The sequence below is a fragment of the Idiotropiscis lumnitzeri genome, chromosome 1 (genome assembly GCF_059441095.1).
Source record: "Idiotropiscis lumnitzeri isolate Australia: NSW breed Sydney's pygmy pipehorse chromosome 1, RoL_Ilum_1.0, whole genome shotgun sequence".
In the NCBI taxonomy this organism is placed as follows: Eukaryota; Metazoa; Chordata; class Actinopteri; order Syngnathiformes; family Syngnathidae; genus Idiotropiscis; species Idiotropiscis lumnitzeri.
The window spans coordinates 2,338,704-2,360,554 of NC_142391.1; the positions used below are offsets into that span (position 1 = coordinate 2,338,704).

Sequence of the window (21,851 nt, forward strand, 5' to 3'; positions counted from 1 at the left end):
AAGGCACGGTTCAGGTTTCAAAGTAGGGCTTCAAGACAAAGTTGGGGTTTCAAGACAGGTTTCAGATTTCAACTTGGGGTTCATGGGGTTTGTATTCAACAATTCCATTCTGGGTTAGGGTTTCAAATGAATGTTTTAAAGTAGGGTTCCCGAATTCAATTCTGGGTTAGGGTTTCAAATTAAGGTTTGAAGTTACAAATTGGTGTTTCAAACTCACATTCGGGTTTCAAGCCATGATTAGGATTTCAAATGAATGTTTTAAAGTAGGGTTCCAGACATGGTTACTGTTTTAATTTAGAGTTCTGAAATTTTGCTTTAGACATCAAATTCAGGTTCAATATTTTAAACACGGGGTAGGGTTTCAAATTAAGCTTCTAAACAAATACGGGTTAACGTTTCCGATTAGGACATCAAATGAAGGTTTCAGGTTTCGTTGTCGTAGAAGAGAACAAGTGTGAGGGTTTCAAAGTGGGAAGACGGTGACCTCCAGGCGACTTTCCCGCTCTTGTCCGAGTTACACAAGAAGCTTGTTTGTGCCTGATCAGAATTTGAAAGAGGGGACACGCGCTGCTGGGAACGGACCCAGCGCGGATCATCATCTTTCAGTGTTGCTAGCAGGTCGCTTCTCCGAAATTCAGCCCACTTCCCGCAAAACAAAATCCTACCCACCCAGCGCTTGGATGACGCTCACGCAGGAAGTCTACACAACATGTGTGCTTCATGTACGCCAGTGCTGACTCGCCAAAAAGTCAAAAACAAAATTAGCATTGCGCATCATTTTTCAGGTTTACTCACTCTCCTCACTGTTTAATCATTTCCTCTCTTTGTGTATTTTTCATCTCATTTTCAAATTTGTCATATTGGTGTTGTGCAAAGTGGGAAGCCCCCTCAAGCGTCTCCAGTCGCTCCAAAATAATGCTGCTCGTCTCTGGAGCTCGTAAGAAGGAGCACATATCTCCGATTCTGGCTTTCCTGTTCATTTCAAGATTCTTGTATTTGTCTTTAAATGGGCTCGCTCCGGAAAACCTCTGTGAGCTCCTCCGCCCCGCACCTGCCCGGAGCCTCAGGCCAGTGGACCAGACGCTACTGGAGGTACAGAGGAAATCGTGTTATATGGTGTTTGCTTCATGTGTAACACTTTGAATGTTAATTTATATAAAATATTTTGCATTATGTCACACATTTGGTGATAATATTTAGGTCAGGGATGGTGCTACACAAGGGCTAGATGGGGGTATACCTCCATCAGAAATCTGTGTTGGTGCAGTTATGCCCCTCCAGCGTTTTACTTGAAATTATAAAATAAATGTATGAATTATATTTTAGCCATTCTTGTGCACAGAGAGAGAGACAAAAAATGGAGCTGTACCTGTGTATTTTTAAAAGGCTTATTTTTAAAATCCAAGAATCCCACCATCTGATTGGCTACTTTCGCTATGACGAATATATGAAGTGGCTACGCAAATGACAGGGATTGTTTTAATCAAACATATAAAAAAAAAAGTTACGACCCTTTTCAATAACTAGTATTTTAAAGAAAGACTGGGTGAGGAGATCAGAGTAGGGCCAAATATCCCTCGAGTGGGTTGGCTTGTTCCGTTCCGATGTATCCAGGAAGTGGTTACGTAAACGAGCGGAATCATAACATTGGTTCGATGTCTCATATTTCGTTTTATTTTTTTAATCTAATTTAGATATATATTTTTTACTTCCTGACTCTACCTTCGCACTTGAAGTGTTATAAATATGTAAATACATTCCAAAAACGTGTTTAAAATTCCAAGAATTCGTCAATCTGATAATAATTCTACTGTGGCGTTTAAGGAACATATCCACGACCTCGTTCCTCTTTTTTACGTTATACCTTTTTGTTGTTATTGTTTTCCGGTTTGATTTAGCGTCAGATAGCTATTTATACTATTTATATTCATTTTAAATATGTTTTTATTACTATTTTAAATGCCAAGTTTTCCCTCCACGTGATTGGCTTGCTCTACTGTGACGTTTACAGGAAGTGGCCTCGCAAACGACCGGAATCAAAACATTGCTCCGAAGTCCTACTCCTCACCAATATCGTGTCTTATTTCTGCATTTTGATCAAGGCTTTTACTTCCAGAGCGATTATAACTCGACGTTTGATTCCCTTTAGGCATGCAAAATGGTTTGTTGTTCACCCTGCTCACGAGCAGAATGTCGCCTGTACTCTGCAACGTAAGTTGTATTTTATCAAATAACTTTCAATAGACACTATAGTAATGCCGTGTATTATTTTTTAACATATCCATTACTGTAATATATTGAATTTGAACGTATTGTTGTTTTAAGGATAAAGTGCTCAGCGGGTTGTTTTGCTTTCTGTTTCAGATGACGGCAGTTCGAAAGAACGAAATGGTGGTCATGTGACCCTCTAAACACCCTCTTTTCCCTCGCCCCCCCCCCCCATTTTTTTTAAAAATATATATATATTGTGGGCATGCCTCGACTGGAAGAGTTTGCCAACGTGGCCCTAAGGGTGCCCAACATTCTGGCACTGGACCTGCTCTACAAGCATGACATCGTGACTATGACGGAACACCTCAGGGTCCAAAACACCGAAAACATGTTCGGCAAGTACCGATGGCTCGTCTGTGACACGTTCTACCTTGGTGGGTACTTTTTTTTCTCCTCAAACATAGCTCGAAATTGTTTTTTTTTTTTCCACTTCCCAATATTTTTGTATTTTTCTTATTTTTTTGGTCTAATATTTAATAATCTTTACAGATACATTTGTTTTAATATATATAATATTTCATTTGTTTGTTTTTTTCATCAAATATTTATAGATTCTTTATTTTTCATTATTTACTAAAATATTCTGTTGCAATAGTTGTATATTTCTAACATTTGTCATCTAATTAATTTTCAGTATGTCAAGTATTTGTGTTTACTTTTGTAATATTTCCCCGTAAATTCTATTTTATTTTTATCTTAAAATAATTTTTGGGTTTTCATGTCAGAGTGCTTTTTTTGTAATTAAAGACTGTTTTTCTAAAATCATTTATTTAGTATTGATGTATTGTTTTAGGATAATTGTGCATTCTTTATGTAATATTTCTGTGTAATATATAGTGTTATTTACTAATTCTGCGTGTGTGTTTCTATGTGTGTGCGCATGCGTTAGGTCACTTGCTGATCCTGGTTTTGCTGCTGCTGCCACTGAGACATCTTGTGAGCGTCTACCTGCACGTGCTGGCCGCAATGCTGCTCTTCGTGGGGCACCAGATGGCAAAGTCAGTGCAAGCAAAATTGATGTTTTAAATGAGGGTTTCAACACGTTTTTCAGGATTTCCAATCAGGCCTCCAATCAGGGTTAATCTTGGAAATTAAGGTTTGAAATGATGTTTTCAAGGCAGTGTGATGATTTCAAGATTCTTATTAGTATGGGATGGCAGTGTTGTTGTTTCGATTTGGATATTCAGAGATCAAATCGGGGTGTAGGTTTTCAAATTAAGGGTTTGACTGTGAGAATTTCAAAAAGCATTTTGTGTTGCAAATGAGAGGTTCATAAAAGAGTTGGGGGATTTAAATTACGGTTTTAAAAGAAAGTAGGGACTCCAATTAGCTTCAAGGCGGGGTCAGGGTCTTAAACGCGGATTTGGGTTTCAAATGAGGGTTTTAAATCAAGGTTAGGTTTGCAAATGCGGATTTTGTTTTAAGAAAAAAAAGCTTGTGTAGGGTTTCGAACGAGGGTTTGTGTTTCAAATGAGGTTCATACAAGGTTTGTGGTTTCAAATTAGGGCGCCAAACCTAGATTAGGGTTTTAAATGTGTTTAGATTTCAAATTACATTATCAGGGTGTATTTCAAATGAAGGTTTTAAGACTGGGCTAGGGTTTCAGGCAACGATTTGGGTTTCCAATGAGAGTTTGGCTTTCTAGTTGGAGTTGGATTTTAGGGTTTTAAATTTGGGTTTCAAGACTGAGAGTTGCAAATGAATTTTTCAAACTTGGTTGAGGGTTCCTAATTAAGGTTTTAAAACAGGATTACAGTTTCAAGACAGGGTTGGGGTTTTTAATTTAGGGTTCCTAATTCTGGTTAGGGTTCCAAAGTTGAGTTTCAAAACAAAGTTTCAAAGGTGACTTTTAAAACAAGGGTTTTTAGGGTTTCAACCTCAGGTTAGAGTTCAAGACTGGGTTAGGGTTTTGAACAAGTGTTAGGGTTGCAAACACGGGCTTGGGTTTCAACTCAGTGTCACGCCTTCAAATCAATCTGTTCTAAATTGTGGTTGGGTGTGCATTGCATGTCATTGATGTTGACTGAATTGTGTTGCCTCTTATATTATCTCATCTATTGTTGCATAGCATCATTGTATGTGTCAAATGTTGCCCAGTTGGCATCCATTGCAGCCTGGTCATCCTGGAAGGGGGATTCCCCCATCTGTGGTCCCTTCTCAAGGTTTCTCACTTTTCCCCTAATGAGGTTTTTTGAGTTTTTCCTTGCCCTCCTGGGGGTTAAGATCGGGGATGTCGATTGTGGCTATGTAAAGCCCTTTGAGATTGTCTGTGATTAAGGGCTATACAAATAAAATTGACTTGACTTGACTGTTGTATGCGCTGGCCACGCCCCTTTGTGTTGTAACTTCCTGTTGTGGTTTCCAGGGAGTTCGTCATGGAGGAGTTTCGGTCTGACCACCAGGGGGCGCCCTACCTACACGCCGAAGGCTTCAACAGATTGGTTTGGGCGCTGATGTGTGAGTCCTTTGTAGAGACACACTGCCACCTGCTGGATTGTTACATCATCACACTTTGACATTTGTTGGATCAAATGACGTCCTGTGTCTTACTCATAAGTAATAGGAACTTAGTAGTATGACAAGAGCACACAACTAGATGATTTGATTCATGTTTCTTCAGGTTAATGTTACAAAAAATTACAAACTAGGTTTCCGATATGAAATTTAGGTTGGGGTTTCCAACAAGGGTTTACAATTTGGGGTGTCATGCAAGGATAGGTTGACAAACTTGGGTTCGAGGCCATTGCATTTAGCACCTTGGTTGGAGTTTCAAACACGGGGTAAGGTTTCAAGACAGGCTTCAAATTGTTCTTTTAAGACTGAGTTAGGGTTTCAAAATATTACATTAGGGTCTCAGACTATGGGTAGGGTTTTAACACAGTGTTAAGATTTGTGATTAGGTTTTCAAAGCAGGGTTAAGGTTTTAAACTTGCATTTGAAACCAGGATGGGTTTCAAATCGAGTTTTCAATGTAAACTAAGATTAGTGTTTCAAGACTAGGATTAGGGTTTAAAAAATTAGGGTCCTAAATTAGCTGGTCTAACCTGAGTACAAGTATGAAATTGTTGTAGAGTCTCGAATTATGGTAAGGTTTTCAAATTAGGATTTCAAGACCCTGTTAGGGTTTCAACACTGTATGACGTTTTCAAATTTGGCTTTTATGCCTGTTTTGGGTTTCAAAAACGAGTTTTTTTTCCCCCAAACTAGGGTTGAGCTTTCAAATTAGGGTTCCCACCCATTTTATAGCAGTGAATGGACCTACCCTTGCAGGAGAGCGCCATCTTGTGAGTGATATGTGTGTGTGCGTTCAGGTCAGCTCCTGGTGAGCGCGCTGATGGCGTTCCTGGTGAAGACATGCAAAGTGTGGGTCTTTTGGGCCCCCGCGCTCCCCCTGCTGGCCCGCTTGGGCGGCGCCCCCGCATACCTGCTGCCCGCTGTGCACGCCTTCGCCGCCACGCTCAGCGAGGTCGCCTGCGGCCTCTTCCTGCTCTGGGCGCTCTACTGCTTCACCAAGGCGGCGTTGTCACTCAAGATGGAGGTAGGCCAACCCTCGTCGTACCACTGCTTACGAGTGACCCAACTTGCAAGCTTTTAACCAAGCCCCATAGGTTTGTCTGCTAGCTTAATGCTAACAAACAATGCACAACGCCTTAGACAGGCTAACAAAACTAGCATCGTAGTAGTTAACAACTTGAACGCAAATGATGTAGCAACCCGGGTTGCCGCTCAGAGTTCTTTTAATAATCGATTAATCTGATTTTAGGAAAATTGGGAAGAATGTTTTCAATTGTTCATAATTGACAGTGTAGACAATTCAAAAACATAAAGTGATGATGATTCAGTTTTTGGTGTGGTCTGTAACATGTCAGAAAATCTGCAAAAATGTTGAATCAATCTTTTCTAAAGTCAATCAGATGAAAGCTGAAAGCAAAACTTCTAACATAAGTTGTTGCCTGTTGCTTTAAGGGTTAGAATGTGACATTGATGCTAATTATATTAGCCCCTCTATATGTTTTTCATTTAATGTTAGCATTAAGCTAACCATTTTTCCAAAATCCACTGCCTCTTTTTTGACAAATTGTTAACTATATTTTTCACCGAATTTTTGCCGTCAAGACAAAATATTGGCTCATATCTTGAGAAACCTCTTTTTACATTTGACTTGATGTTAAAATCTTGCACAGGTGATGGCGCCGTCCCGACTGCTGGCGGCAGCTCTCTCGCTGTGGACTCAGCTTACCGTGCCGTTTCTCTTTAGCGTCTTCTGGTTGGTCCTCTTTGCTGTCTACCTGTGCTCCAACGTCATGTCGCCTGCCGCCTCGTCCGCCGCCCATCAGGGCCTCTTCTTCTTCCTGCTCACTGGGTGGGGAAGCGCTCACCGCGTCACTATGTTTGTCCGAATGAAAATCCTCAACTCGCTTCAACATAGTTCCTTGATGTCATGATAACAGCATCTCAACAGTTTGTTGAGATGCTGCAAGATGGCGGAAAAGTACTACTTTTGTCTAAATGAAACTTCTCAAATCAGTACCAAGATGCTACAAGATGGCAGCAAAGCACTGCTTTTGTCTAAATGGAGCTCCTTCACTCACTGTCAGCATATAGTTCCTTGACACCAAGAGGCTTTGAGATGATGGCAAAGCTCTTTTATTGTCTAAATTAAACTCCTCAACTTATTTCAACATACTTCCTTGACACCAAAATGGCAGCAAAGCACTACTTTTGTCTAAATAAAACTTTTCAACTCACTTCAACATTGTTCCTTGACACCAAGATGGCGGCATTGTAGCTAAGTCACTGGACTGACAGCCTGCACTTAACTCATTCACTACCAGCCGTGTAAAAAAAAAAAAAGGATCTTTGACGTCTTTATCCGTCAATGGGAGTAAATGAGTTAAGTAGACGTATAGATACTTGTTTTTAAAAAATGGTAAAAGTGGAATTACTGATTGACACTGGTACTTAACTCATTCAATCCATAAGACATACATATATATTTTCAAAAATGTAGTCCCTGCCTCCCAAAGACGTATTTATACGTCTCAGCCTTTTTTTTTTTTTTTTTTTGCGTCATAACTCTGTTTTTTTATAGCATTAGAACACAGTATTCTGTTGGCCTCGCAAAATCAGTCAAAATCCAGAAAAACGCGGGAATTGAGGCGTTTCCTCTTGTGAAAAATTCTGGCATTAAATGAGTTAAGAAAACAAAAAATTAAAGTACTGAGCAAAATTTCAAAGCCAAAAATGTGATCAGGCAAATTATTTCCACATATCTGTAAGAAAAAACATTGACTAATTATTTGTACTGGAGTTCTTAGTATGTTTTTTTTTTTGTGCGTGTGTGTGTATGTCTGTGTGTGCGCAGGGTTTCCGAATGCTGTGCCACTCCGTACTCGTTGTTGGGTTTGACTTTTGTGGTGTCCTACTTGGCGCTGGGTCTGCTCAACTTCTGCAAGTTGTTCCTGGGCGGCTACGAACATGCCCTGCACAACCACAACGTCATGCACAGGTCAGACACTTGACGCCGCCATGCCTGCTTTGACCTGAGTTGTACAAAAAAAAAGTCACGATTTCTAATATAGCACGCACAGGGTTGCAAATTGGGATTTAAAAAAAAAAATCTCTCCCCCTCGCCCTCCCTCTCCCCCTCCCTCTCCCTCTCCTGCATTTTGTTCGTCAGGGGGGTGACGGAGGGCGTGACGCTGCTGCTGCTCGCCCTGCAGACGGGCCTGCTGGCCGCCGCCACGCTCCAGCGCACCTTCCTGCTCAGCATCATCCTCTTCATCGTGCTCACGTCCACCATGCAGGCCATGCTCGACATCACGCACCCGCTCGTCCTCGCCGTGGCCGCCTCGCGCAACAGGTGCTTGCCTTGGCTCGCCCGCAACACTTCAGCACCAAGGGAAACTCCTCAACTCACATGAAAAAAAGAGCAAGGGGCCACAAGGTGGCAGCAAAACACTCCTTTTGGTTGAGGGGAAACTCCTCAACTCAATTGAACAAAGTTCATTAAGAACACGTTGCCACAAGATTGTGGCAAGGCACTATTTTTGTCTGAATAAAACAAAAAACTCCTCTACTCACTTCAAGATAGTTGTTTGGCACAATCATGCCACATAGGGGCTGCAAAATAATGTTTTGGGAATTAATGAAACGCTACAGCTGACTTTTACGTAGTTGACACCAAAATGCCACAATGTAGCGACAAAGCACTATTTCTGTCTAAATACAACTCCTCAGCTCACTTCAGCATCGCTCCTTGACACCCTGATACCGCGGATGCCAGCAAAGCTCTACTTTTGTCTAAATTGAACTCCTCAACCCACTTTGACATAATTCCGTGGCACCAAGATGTCACAAGTTGGCAGCAAAACACTTTTTTTGTCTAAGTCACACTCCTCAACTCACTGCAGTGAAGTTCATTGACACCAATGAGGTGGTAAAGCACTACTTTTGTCTAAATGAGATTCCACAACATGGTTCCTGGACCCCAAAATGCCACATATTGGTCGTGAGGTGTTATCTTTGTCTCAATGAAAAACCTCAACTCACTTAAACATAGCTCCTTAATATGATGATAGCTACCAAACACTGATTTTCTCAAAATGAAACTTTTCAACTCAATTTAATGCTCGTTCCTTAATAACGAGCTACCACACGTTGGAAGCAAGGTGCCAATTTTGTAAAAATGAAACAACTCATGTCAACAGAGTTCCTCAATACCAGGATGCTAAAAGTTGGCGGCAAAGCAATACTTGTGTCCAAATGAAGTGCCACAAAAAAAAACAATCTGTTTTCATCATGCTTTTTTTCTTTTTTCTCCATGCAGGAACGTGTGGAAGCACTTACGTGGGCTCAGCATGTGCCTTTTTCTGCTGGTCTTCCCTGTTTTCATGGCATATGAGATTTTGCAGTTCTTCCAGATGGACTTTTGGCTCCTCGTCTTGGTGGCCGGATGCATGCTCACCTCCCTCCAGGTATGCCCGTTTTAGGCCGGAGTCCTTTGAAGACAAACTCATCCTTGAGATTTTGAATGGTTGCAAAGAAATTAGCACGCAGAGTAGACCTAACGACAAAGGCCAATGGACAACATTGCGTTATTATGTAATAATGCAACCAGCGTTGTTGTTTTTTTGGCAGACATTTTAGATTTAGTCTTAGTCATTTGGACGAAAATGCTTATTAGTTTTCGTCACATTTAGTCATTCCTATTCGTTATAGTTTTAGTCTAGTTTTAGTCAACGAAAACTCAAAAAGGTTTTTGTCAAATTTTAGTCGACGAAAACTCAAAAAGGTTTTAGTCTAGTTTTAGTCAACGGAAATGCAAAAAAAAAAAAAAAAAAACTTTTAGTCTAGTTTTCGTAAATTTATTCGACCAAAACTCAAAAAGGTTTTAGTCCGTTTTAGTTTCCACCCAATAGACTTTTTGATCGACTACAAAGGATTATGCATTACAAACAGATAAAAGTGGCAGCAGTGGAATCAATGCTCTTTTCTCCAAAATAAGCCGAGCACCAAGGATAGGTTGCACCAGCATTGCATTTTTTTTGAACGACAGATGACATGTACAATAAGAAGGGATGTCTTCAATTTTGTGCATCTGACGGACCACGCGCTAACAATTTTGTCCCGTCTCGTCGATGAAAATTCACGTTCGTCACGTCATGATTTCGTCATCAAAGAACCTCGTTTAGATCGTTATCGTCATGATAAAAAGGGGGCGTTAACGAACACTGAAAGCAACCTCAAATTAATTTTGAAATTCAGCTCCAGAAGCCATTGTCACAAAATTAAAATGTTTTATTTAGTACAGGTGTGGGTAAACTACGGCCCGCGGGCCACGTGCAGCCCGTTAAACGTTTTAATCCGGCCCGCCGAACTTGAAAAAAATTAAATGACTAAACCATGTTAATGTTTTATTTTCTAAATATTGTGGTGTGTCCACGAGAGATATTTTTTTGTTATGCTTTTGTTCAGTTTCATTTAAAATTAAATGTTTTTGTGGTGAGGTGACCAAAACACTGCATCCATCTCCTCCTGGTCCGGCCCCTCTGTCAAATTTGAAGAACCCATTGTGGCACGCCAATCAAAAAGTTTGCCCACCCATGATTTAGTCACTCGCTCCATCATGAGGAGATCCACAAAAAAGGACTCAAGAAGCCCCAGCCAAAAAGACACAGGAAGTCCGCCAAGCTACCATTTTGGCTTGATGGCACTCTCTGGAATGCATTTCAAATTTCATCCCCCAAAGCCAATGCCACTTTGCAACATAAAATTTGGTGGCTGTCTAATGTGATTAGAAGCGATGCTTGAAAAGAGACATTTTGCTTTAAATTGGCCATTTTGTCGCAATAGCGTCCTTTGTAATGCTTTTAAAAATTCATCTCGTCTCGCTTAACGTGTAATTTGGCGGGCATGTCAAACGTCAGCAGACACACACAGTCTATGAAATGTACGCCTGACGCCACTTTGTTTTGAAATGGCCATTTTGCCCGTTGCTCAGCCATTTGTTGACTTTGGAGGTGCACGGGACCATTTTTTTGCTTAGGCCTGCCGTGCTCTCGGACCTGGCTTTTGCTCGTCACAAATACGCCGTACGTTCTCGTCGACACAGGTGACAGGCACGTTGTTCATCTACTCCCTCTTCATGGCGGAGCTGTTCCGCAGCGAGCCCATGGAAAACCTGGACGAGGTCATCTACTGGGTGAATGCCGTGAGCCGGGTTCTGGAGTTTGCGGTGGCGCTGTGCGTGGTGGCGTACGGCGCCTGGGAGTCGCTGTTGGGCGAGTGGAGCTGGACGGGCGCCTCGGTCATCGTCATCCACACGTACTGCAACGTGTGGCTGCGGGCGCAGTCGGGCTGGCGTAGTTTCCTGCTGCGGCTGGAGGCGGTCAAGAAGATCAACTCGCTGCCCCGGGCCACGCCGCAGCAGCTCAGACGACACAACGACGTCTGCGCCATCTGCTTCATGGTCGGTACCCGTTCAAGTGGTCCAAAGTGGCCTGAAAAAGACCAATGAGTTGAACTCTCAGCCTTTGTTTGATTTGACTTGCTGTTCAGCTTGTTTGTGAGCATTTTCTCCATGGACGCACGTCGTCTGTGATGTTTGTTGCTTTTTACATTTATTTTGATGTAGTTTTGTTGTCTTGTCATTTCAATGAGAAGCTCCTTCAAGCGAGGCTTTACATTATTAACTCATTCATGCATATTCGTTTTCAAAAAAGTAGTCCCTGCCTCCCAAAGACGTATTTATACGTCGGAGCCTTTTTTTTTTTCTTTTTTCTCCAGCTCCATGTTTTTATAATATTAGAACACAATATTCTGTTGGCCTTGTAAAATCCGTTGAGGGGTTTCCTCTCGTGAAAATTTCTGGGATTAAATGAGTTAATAATCAAAACATAAAATGTAATCGTTTTTATGCTTATTTATTAGTAGTTATTTTATAGAGGAAGAGAGGGAGATTTTTTTTATGCTCCTTTTTTTTTCTCTTGGCTCATTTATTTGCCCATTTCCATGTGCTTTTTCTTCAGTTTTTTCTTTTTGTCATTTTTTCTAGTCATTTAAAAGAGGACTTTTTGTCTTTTTCTTTCTATTTTCATTCCTTATTTTAGTTACAGTTTTTCCTTTTTTTCCTTCCATTTTTAAAATCTCTATCTTTCTGTTAATGATGGTGATGTTGTGCCTGCACGTTAACAGGAGATGACGTCGGCCGTGGTCACGTCGTGCGAGCACTTGTTCCACGCCAACTGCTTGAGCAAGTGGCTCCACGTGCAGGGGACGTGCCCCATGTGCCACCAGACGATCCCGGCCCAACCGCCGACCGTCCGCGCCACGGAACCCGATGGTTCGGCCCCACCGGGGCCCGACACACAGGCCACTCCGGAGGACGGCGTCGACTCTGTGGAGGAAGATGACAATTTTGACTCAGCGGAAGATTCCAACGATGGTCTGGAGGAGGGTGATGTTTCTTGATGATGGTCGCTGGAAAGAACATTTTGTAGGAGGAAGATTTTACCAAATGTGACTTGATTGATTTTTTGGGGGGGCAAAACCACAAGACATATAAGGTACATTTGTGCGTCAAGACGTAATGGTATGGCTCAACGTGTTTTTGATATCTGAAGGAGGGAATATTGTTTTTGTTTAGTTTTTTGTTAGAAGCTAACATGCTAAACCAAAAATGTAATTAAAATGACCAATTAGCGCATCACAGCTGTGGTGTCATTTTTTTTTTCAATGCACACGGACATGAAATCTCGAAACAAGTGGGACGTTAATTCTAATTTGTTCACATTTCCTAATTTTACTTGAGTCTCTGAAAATAACGCAAATGTAAACATTGACATTACGTGTGAGGCTTTTCCACCTGATTTTGTTTATTTCTTTGTTAATGTAAATGCTACCAAATGTGAATTGAATCTTGGTCCTTTAAAATAAAGTCTCTAAAAACAAAAATACGGGATATGATTTCATCTTAAATGCAACTGGATCAAAAATGAATATGAAATCAAAACTGAATGTTCATTCTGAATTGAGTTTGAGTGGGTTCGGTAGGACTATTTTGAACAAAAGGATAGTTTTGATTTTAGTCACATTCTGTGATGTCACTAAGGTGTGGCCTTTTGTTTTTAACCAAGCTTTAATAAGAAACAAACTCTTTTTCTATCCAAGCTAATATAAAATGAAATGAAAATGCCGTTCAGTTTACATGACGATGTTTGTTGAATTCAAACCTGGTTTGAATTTAGAATCTGGTTTGACAGTACAGTAGAGTTTCTTGGCCATTTGTTTTCCAAATTGAATTGTGGATCATTTCGACGACGCCCTCTGGGTGTGACGAGAACAACACGATCCACGTTGCTAATTTCCAAAAAGACGGACGAACCTAAATGACAACACATGATTCCCAGAAAAATACTAATTATTTTATTAAAATAATAATTTACATATCCATTTTACAGTTTGTATTCATTTGTATTAAATGATGTCATAATTGATAACAATTAATTTAAATCAATTAGAAATTACACAAAACTGGAATTAAGATTTGACTGCTATAACATGGTATTTTAATATAAAATATCCAAAACTATATATATAAATAACACTTATATCCCTTGTAAGTGAGTGTAAGTCTATGTGTGTATGTGTCTATCATAGAGGCGGTAAGATTTAGAAAATTACTCTAAATGCAATGTTTTTCCCTCTTGCTATTTAGATTGCAATTTAATATGCGATCATTTTTGCGAACGTTTTCTTCCCGCTTATTTATTTTATTAACAAAACAAGTAAGAAATTATTCTGTATGACAATAATGTCCGATTTATTATACATAAATGTTTAGGTTTTACAGCTTATGCGCTATGAATTAAAAATAAAAAGCAGTTTATTTATCCACTTAAATTATTTGTTAACTTACTAAATACTTTAATTTAGTCTTTAAAATGGTTCACTGTGACAACACAAAATTTAATGAAACAATTGTGGGTTAAACATAAATCAGTAAACCATAAATCTGTAAACATGTGGAGTGCATTTCTTAAGCACTCAATTTATCCAGACACTAAAGAAATAAATGTTTAAAAAAAAAAAAGACTACCGAAATAAATATTTATAATTAAACAAATTGGTGTTCATACATCCGGGCCGCTATGGATCGTGTATCGTCGTCGTCCACTCGCCCCGCCTCCTCCTAGGTGTCGTCATAAAGGCTCGCTCGCATGCAGACGACGGCTAGTTGGCTAACGGCAGCAAATCGACACGGGAAGCTTCGTGGTCCGGGTTTCTTCTCCGCGCCCTCCCCCTTACCTACCACCCCTACCCCGACGACACACAATTGACGGGGACAACTGCTGAGACATTTTGGTGGTTAAGAAGAAATTAAGCTGGTTGAAAATCGCCCGGCTTCACTGCTCTCTCTTGTTCTTTTGTTTTTTTCCTTCCCTCGTCGGAGCATACGTAATTCCTTTTTTTTTTTAGCTTCGTCGGCTAACAGTGCTAGCTTGACTCGACAAGGCCCCGGGCGTCGTGTTGTGTGTGACACTTGCGTCGGTTCCATCGGAGCGAGGCCACAGCATCCTGGCATATCACGGCCGGCCTTCATCGCTCGGATCGAAAACCAGAAGCAGACTCAACAGCAGCCTAACACAAGAATGGCTTTGAAACGGATTAACAAGGTAACATTGACACCCCAACTGCCCGCTAGTTGGCATAGTTAGCACAGGCTAGCGGACGACTATCGTTAGCACCCCCCCCCACCACCACCTACACCCGGTTCTCTTGTTGTCTTGATTATGTCGTGAAACCTGATCGTTTTCTTACCACGTTTAACCGTTTAAGAAAAACACACACCTATGTACCACATGTCAACATCTCCGTTTTGAATATTTCAAATTGGTGCTTGGACGCTAGCTGGAGTTAGCAGCCTAGCTGCCTCCGGAGGGCCCCCGACCCCGCACACTGCTTATATAAACACATGTCGGCGCCTCGATTGCAATCATGGCCAATTTTAGCGTCGTGTGTAAAATATCGGAAGCGTGTTCTGGCCGATTTGTACAACACATTAATTGTACTGACGCACAAGCGGCGTTTCACCAGAAATCATGAGTCATATTTCACGTCAAAAACGTCGTGGGTGAAACATGTTTGTGGTATGCGACTGCCGACTCATCCCCTACGGTCACACATTCTGGGCCGGCTTATGAAACGAGAAACGTGGATTTATATGTTGTTTTATTTTAATAACAGGAAAAAAATGTTTACTTGTGGAGGCCGGGTGGGGCAGTGGAGGGGGGGGGCTACCCCTCGCCCCACTACAACCCTGCTTGCTTTGAAATAGCTGAAGGCCTAAAAATAACATGTTTGATGCTTTAGTCTCATCTCGCTTTAACAGGTTTACATAATCGGTGGTGACAAAACTACTCACGCAGTACTAATCATTGTAGGAGATTCTGATTGAACTTTACCTGAGTAAAACCGAGGTGGGGTGGGGGGGGGGGCTGTTCACGTGTTGGTGTCAATATTGTACGTCTGTACAGTATTCATGCTTGTAAAAATGCTCCAATGCCACTTGGACAGCCTGACATGGACCTTCCAAGTAGGAGACTCTTACAGTCATTTGTTATAATAATATTCCCTTTATTAGTCCCACAATGGGGAAATTCGAGATTCGAACCCAGGCCTCCTGTGGAGACTGGGTCCTGAACGCGGCGCCTTAGACCACTCGGCCATCCTGGCAGCCAAAAGATTCGAACCCAGGCCTCCTGGGGAGACTGGGTCCTGAACGCAGCGCCTTAGACCACTCAGCCATCCTGGCAGCTAAGATTCGAACCCAGGCCTCCTGGGGAGACCGGGTCCTGAACGCGGCGCCTTAGACCACTCGGCCATCCTGGCAGCCAATAATAATATTCCCTTTATTAGTCCCACAATGGGGAAATTCGAGATTCGAACCCAGGCCTCCTGGGGAGACTGGGTCCTGAACGCGGCGCCTTAGACCACTCGGCCATCCTGTTGATACTTTAAGGAGAAAAGAACAAGAAGGACCGCATTTGAATAATCGTCAATTAGTGGAATCTGATTTCTTCATCAACTTTGGACTTTTTTTTATATATATATTTAAAATGACCTCGTCATCAGGATTCTAGCCTCTCAATAGTAGTTTCTGTCGTCTATGAAAGAAAGATTGTTGACTCAAGAGACGTTTGCAAACATCTGCTTTCACTTTGAAAAACAATCGTTTTTTGCCTATTTTCTGACATGTTAGAAACCAAACCAGTAAGTCAATCCTAATTTACTTGCCTCAGCATTTTTTACATTGTTACATTGGAAAAATGTCATGTTTCACAACAAAGGGAAGAAAATGTTTTTTCATCCAGTTAATAAAAAACTGGCAGATTATTTCCTTAAAAAATAATAATTTCTTATGGCACCACCATATGGGATGTCACTACATCATGCTGCTGACAATATTTTTGTTTTAATTTCTTTAAACTTAGAGCAAGGTAGCACTGGCTCAACTTTTTTTGTGCTACTTTTTCCACAGGACGCACCAATGTCGTTGCGAAAGTGCTATTTTGTTGCACGTTTAATGTCACTCAATATTTCATGACTGTACCGACTACACAAAAGAGGAGAAAGTAGAGTGTCGTGCCCGTGTAAAAGTAAAAATTGGTCAGAAAAATACCATCTAAATCCCTGGGAAGTGTTTGTATTTGGTTGCCCCCAACACAGGGTACATCTTCGTCGAAGCTGTATTTAAAACAATTGATTTTCATTGGACGTTTTTAAGCAACGCCAAGCTATTGAAGGGTGGTATATTTTTCGAACCCTCGTCGTTTTAGTCTGGCGCCGACTGTCCGCTATGCCGAATGGCACACGGTTTATCTCCGCATCTGCTAATAGCAATCTGGATCGTTCTGTGTCGTTTTGGGAGGTTTACCGTTTTCTCTTATTGACAAGCTGGCATGGGGCCACGCCTGCCTGTTGGGTTCGACATGCTGCCGTGTGCAGTCGAACTGGCCAATTCCTCCATGGTGTTTTTGAAGTGGCAAGGCATTTTGGGGCGTTACAGAAAGAACACAAAAGCGCATGGAATTATAGGCGCTTTTGCAGCAAGTAGTTGTAGTTGGGATCCACAGGAAAAAAATGGGCGCGTTCCCATATGGGAAAGGCTTGAAGGAGGATTAATCATCAAAAAAAGAGGGCAAAAAAGAGCAAATCCGTTACTGGTCATCCAGTCTATTTATTTTGTATAATGGAAATATTCACTTTCCTCCCTTAGTTGCATGTAAAACACGGCAAAGACGAGCTCCAAGTTAAAGCCGTGTATTGATAGCGGAGAGGCACATGTTTCAAAGTGCAGAACAAAATGAAACTGAACGAGTCACAGTATTTAAAAAGACACGAAAAAGTCGTCTCCCGTTGTACTACGGAGGTAACCCGAGTCATTTGTGACTTTCTCGACTGTCATGCAAATAAACAAAACCCAATACAACTGATGAGCTTTCCGGAGCAGGTGATAAGACGCAAATATGCTTTAGGTTGTGCAGGGGTGCATCATGTTGGGTCACAAAAGTTCCTTCATTTATTGCCCCCCCCCATTCTCTCTCCATTTTAGGAGCTTCACGACCTGGCTCGCGACCCACCAGCACAGTGCTCCGCTGGCCCAGTGGGTGATGACAGTAAGTTTTCACCAACTGCTACCAACATTTCCAAGGTTGCTGTCACGTCATCGTTTGGAAGATGGACGAGCTAACCCTTATCTTTTCTTTTTGTTTTTGTTTTAGTGTTTCACTGGCAAGCCACAATCATGGGCCCTGTAAGTACAAATCCGCTTGAACCCAAATTGAAATTTGAATTTTTAGTTTGCATTTCCAGGCGTGCGGCCAGGATTGTTTGGATGGTTTTCATAGTTTTTGTTTTTGTATCCATTCAGAGTGACAGTCCATATCAGGGAGGAGTTTTCTTCTTGACTATTCATTTTCCGACAGACTATCCCTTCAAACCACCTAAGGTTAGTGCCTTTGCACACCCACGTTTAAAACGGAATGTCTTCGTTTGCTGTACAAACATGGAAAAAAGGGCCAAACTGACATAACCCTGGGCAGATATGCAAATCACGTGTCGCTTTGAACGTTGCGGTTTTTCTGTATTTTTTTTTTTGGGGGGGGGCGCGTGTTGAAATGAAGCGGCGTCATGACGTGACACAAGCAACGTGACGGCAGTCTCGCTTGACGTCATCCCGGACATTCCCGTGTCAAACCTGATCATGACTCAGCTGTATTTCTCCCTCCGCTTGTCTTGCAGGTTGCGTTCACGACGAGAATCTACCACCCAAATATTAACAGTAATGGCAGTATCTGTCTGGACATTCTCAGATCACAGTGGTCTCCAGCACTTACCATTTCGAAAGGTGACTCATTCATGAATACGCTGCTTTTGATTTCCTTGACAAATCTTGCACCATTAAAATCCTTTTTTTTTTTTGTAATCTTTTCTTGTTACAGTTCTTCTCTCCATTTGTTCGCTGCTATGCGACCCCAACCCAGATGACCCGCTAGTGCCAGAGATCGCACGAATCTACAAAACAGATAACTCCAAGTAAGTTAAGCAAGGGGGGTGGGTGTTAAAAAAAAAAATAAATAAAAACAATGTCTGACGCCAACACCCCAGAAATGAAATACATGTCAACTTTCACTCTCAGGTACAATAAGCTAGCTCAGGAGTGGACAGCCAAGTACGCCATGCTTTAGAACAAAAAAAGTTGGTGGGGGGTAAGAAGTTGAAGTTGTATCTTGGCTGGCACTCTGGGTTTTTTTTATGATTGTCATGTGAATAAAGCGTGGTACACACATACTTTGCGTTTTTTGAGCGTGGAAATGTAGTTTTTTTTTGTCACAAATTGGTACAGGAAAGATTCACTGCCTGTTTAACTTTAGGTTGATTGCTTTTCAGTCAATAGCAGTATTTGTTTAGGTGCCATTTTTTTATTTTAATATTCCTTTGGAGTGTAATCTTTTGCAAGTAAAAAAAAAAAAAAAAAATCCGATATTTAAGCTTGGTGCTCATTTTGATGTTCCGGTGCGTACCATGGGTCCACTTTTCGGAATACGGAAAATCCTCGTTTTTCACGGTTAATGGCGACCAAAACAATCGGCTCATAAATTAAATCCACTCATGCTCTCATTGGTCAGGCCAGGAACCAATCACGCAGCTTGTGTATGAACAAAGCCTCCGAGTCAACTCATGTATTCAAATCAACGCTTCTTTCTAATATATGGCTGCTCAAATATCTCGATAGAATCGCTTGAGGTGTGAGATGGCAAGGGATTCCTGTCTTGTTTTTAATAACCACTTAGGCCTTCTACACGACTGTTTTAATGTTGGCCATGATGATGGTACTCGGACAGCTAAGCGTCTTTATTTTTTTGTTAGTGGTGCTTGGTTTAAAAACCACCACGTGTGTTGTTGCACTAAGACTGACCTGTGAGAGGCAGCTAAACTAAAAGTAGAGGAAGATAAAGAAGCTATTAAATCGATTGTTGCCGCTGATGTTTTTGAGGACAAACCCCTCTTTCCAGAACGCATACCACAGGATAATCACAAATTGCTGACCGATCGTAAGGTCGAGAAAGTGCGCAAATTTGAATCCCCAGTTATCGGCGTGTGTGTACACCGCTTTACTGGCGCTGTTAAATTGATGTAAATTTGCGGATGGAATTGACAGTCAATGCGACTTGTACTAATATTTCAGTTTGCTCCAGTTGTGTGTCTCTGTCTCTCTCACACACACGCACACACACCTTTTTATAGGCTGGATTTACACTGATCGGTTCAAGTGACGCAATTCTGGTCATTTATTGTTTCCTCCCAGCTCAAGGTGCTGCTATTAATATATGGCTTTTTCTGTTGGTTATCGTCGTATTTGTGCATTGGTTCATGTGTTCAATGAATGCAAATGCAATTTGTATATTGAAGCTTAAAAAAACAAAAACAAAAACGCATTCAATCAGAATGTGGCCCTTTGACAATGCCGTGTAAATCCAACCTATGTACAGTCAGGTTTTTTTCCAATTACTTTTTTTTTTTTCACCTCTGCGAGCTTGCAGAACTGGTCCGCACGGTCGCCTTAAAGAGCCGAGATATTTTTATCCCGCACCAAAGACAATGATGTGCGCATGAGACAGAAACTAAATCAAAGCAGTCAAAATGCTTCAACATGGAATCTGATCGGGCTTTCTCTTCCTGCCGAGTGTCATTCCCTGTAACCTTCAAAAAGGAATGCCATGAAAAGTTAAAGGGTGGGGGTTAATTTGCGCCAAAATTTGAGTGGCATCGGAGACGTCACGGCCAATCAAAAATGGCTCGTCGTGTCACGTGAGTGGTTGCAACCAAAATACGAGAGCGGCTGTCGCCATTGCTGAGTTCTACCAATGACGTATGACTCAGTATTCATTTGGCGTCATCACATAGATGTAAAATTTTTTTTTTTCCCTGATCATCCTTTGAATTATTTGAGTTATCGAAAACATTTTAAGTTACCTCTTAAAAACTGCATGTGCGGTGCAGATGTTTTTTTTTTTTTTTTTTTTTGTTTTGGCCACTTCGGACGGCCCTCCTGACGTTGTTCACTTTGTGGCTTTAAATGGCGGGGCCTACCCTGGTGAGTGACGTGGGAGCCAATAAATGAATGACAGTTTGCTGACTGGTAACCTTGCATGTTGAGTGGCACAGCGTCGCTTGTGGCCCCGCGGCGAGTGTGTAACTCGTTCCCACACTTGTTTGTTCAAGGTGCATGGTCAATCCGATCGTGTTGTTGAAATTTGAAAAAAAAAAAAAAAAAAAAACTTAGGCAGTTCGCCCCCCGAACATGTCATAAATTATCCACCTCCTGGAACTCACCAAGCCACACCCCTTTTAAGCACACAGATGAATTTCTTTTTCTAATTAAAATTTATTTATTTTTTTTTTTTTAAATGAAGTGTTTCTATTTTTTTCTTTATTAAAAACGGATGCCACTCGGGTGTGTCTTGAACACTTTTCGAGCAAATGTTTCGTTATGGCAAAATAAAGATTCATGTTATGCATGTGCACATAGTCCTCGTCTTCTCCGGCTTTGTTTTGGCAAACATGCATCAGTGCATGCTTGTTTCAAATGAAAGTAGGCCGTTGACCGGATGCTAACATTGCTAATGGACGTCTTCTCCTTGCAGGTACACCAAAATGGCAAAAGAATGGACACAAAAATATGCAATGTGATGGAGACAAAATGGTCCGGTGGCTGGGGGGGATGCATTTCTTTGGTTCAGACTGAAACAAAAAAGTTATTTTTTTTTCTTCACTTATATATATTTTTTGTTGTTTAATCCAGAGCATTTTACAACCCCCTCCTCTTGTTTTTCCTCACCCATGCCCCCATAATCAGAAGATGGTGTTTTTCCTCTCAGGACGCGCGGCGAAAGATTTTCCGGGATTCCCCCTCCCTCCCTGTTTGAGCATGAACGATTCGCCATCTCACACACAGTCAAGCGGATTCATAACTACATAGATTAATTTGGCGAGCAAAAAAAAAAAAAAGGCCTCCGTAGGCCTGTTAGCAAAGGAAGCGGTTAGCCGCGGAAACAAGCGTGTACAGAAAAGGCACTGCAGTCCAGAGATAAAATATTAAGTACATCAATGTTGTATTTTATGCATGTTAATTAAAAAAAATTGTAGGCTGCTATATCCAACACGCGGAAGAATTTGGTCCCCCCCCCCTCCCCCTCGCAGGAACATTTGTTTGAAGCGCCCCCCCCCATTCTCTAGAAGCCAATAGACAAATTTCTGGCTTGCGCCCCACACATGAACTGTCATATTGTAGCCCCCCCACCACCACCTCCCACATGTATGTATAATGCCAAGCTGGCGGTTGATCAACTCACGGCTGTTTTTAGTTTCCCCCTCAATAAAGTTACTTCAACCTTATTTGCAGATGTGGCCTTTTTTTTTTTTTTTTCCCAATGAAATGTGTGTATGATGTCGCTTGTGTAAAATCGTGAAAAATCTTAAGTCGTCAAGTCATTTTATTCAGGTTTTTTTTTTTC

General features: G+C 41.5%; 2 protein-coding genes across 3 annotated transcripts; both read left to right on the plus strand.

The window, feature by feature from the left end:
* Positions 1–2,004: 2,004 nt before the first annotated feature.
* On the plus strand, positions 2,005–12,726 carry LOC148342644 (RING finger protein 145). 2 transcript variants are annotated; one of them, XM_088310170.1, is made up of 11 exons: positions 2,005–2,211; positions 2,365–2,645; positions 3,161–3,269; positions 4,637–4,728; positions 5,583–5,809; positions 6,456–6,634; positions 7,637–7,780; positions 7,952–8,134; positions 9,101–9,248; positions 10,886–11,242; positions 11,968–12,726. In XM_088310170.1, the coding sequence occupies exons 2-11, from the start codon at positions 2,474–2,476 to the stop codon at positions 12,241–12,243; spliced, it is 1,887 nt and encodes a 628-aa protein (XP_088166296.1). In that variant the 5' UTR covers positions 2,005–2,211; positions 2,365–2,473; the 3' UTR covers positions 12,244–12,726. The 2 variants fall into 2 exon arrangements, with proteins under 2 accessions (XP_088166296.1, XP_088166297.1); XM_088310171.1 differs by having other exon boundaries at positions 6,456–6,538.
* Positions 12,727–13,983: 1,257 nt separating this feature from the next.
* Positions 13,984–21,732, plus strand: LOC148342645 (ubiquitin-conjugating enzyme E2 D3-like). The gene is made up of 7 exons (XM_088310172.1): positions 13,984–14,447; positions 17,387–17,450; positions 17,556–17,587; positions 17,705–17,782; positions 18,076–18,181; positions 18,276–18,369; positions 20,982–21,732. The coding sequence occupies exons 1-7, from the start codon at positions 14,424–14,426 to the stop codon at positions 21,025–21,027; spliced, it is 444 nt and encodes a 147-aa protein (XP_088166298.1). The 5' UTR covers positions 13,984–14,423; the 3' UTR covers positions 21,028–21,732.
* Positions 21,733–21,851: the final 119 nt, after the last annotated feature.

Excerpts from the sequence above, each read along its gene's own strand:
- LOC148342645 (XM_088310172.1), top strand. The coding sequence starts at position 14,424 with ATGGCTTTGAAACGGATTAACAAG. Across the intron at positions 17,451-17,555 it reads TGGCCCAGTGGGTGATGACA|TGTTTCACTGGCAAGCCACA; the intron begins GTAAGTTTTCAC and ends TTTTTGTTTTAG. Across the intron at positions 17,588-17,704 it reads AAGCCACAATCATGGGCCCT|AGTGACAGTCCATATCAGGG; the intron begins GTAAGTACAAAT and ends GTATCCATTCAG.
- LOC148342644 (XM_088310170.1), top strand. The coding sequence starts at position 2,474 with ATGCCTCGACTGGAAGAGTTTGCCAACGTGGCCCTAAGGGTGCCCAAC. Across the intron at positions 5,810-6,455 it reads CGTTGTCACTCAAGATGGAG|GTGATGGCGCCGTCCCGACT; the intron begins GTAGGCCAACCC and ends AATCTTGCACAG. Across the intron at positions 11,243-11,967 it reads TCTGCGCCATCTGCTTCATG|GAGATGACGTCGGCCGTGGT; the intron begins GTCGGTACCCGT and ends GCACGTTAACAG.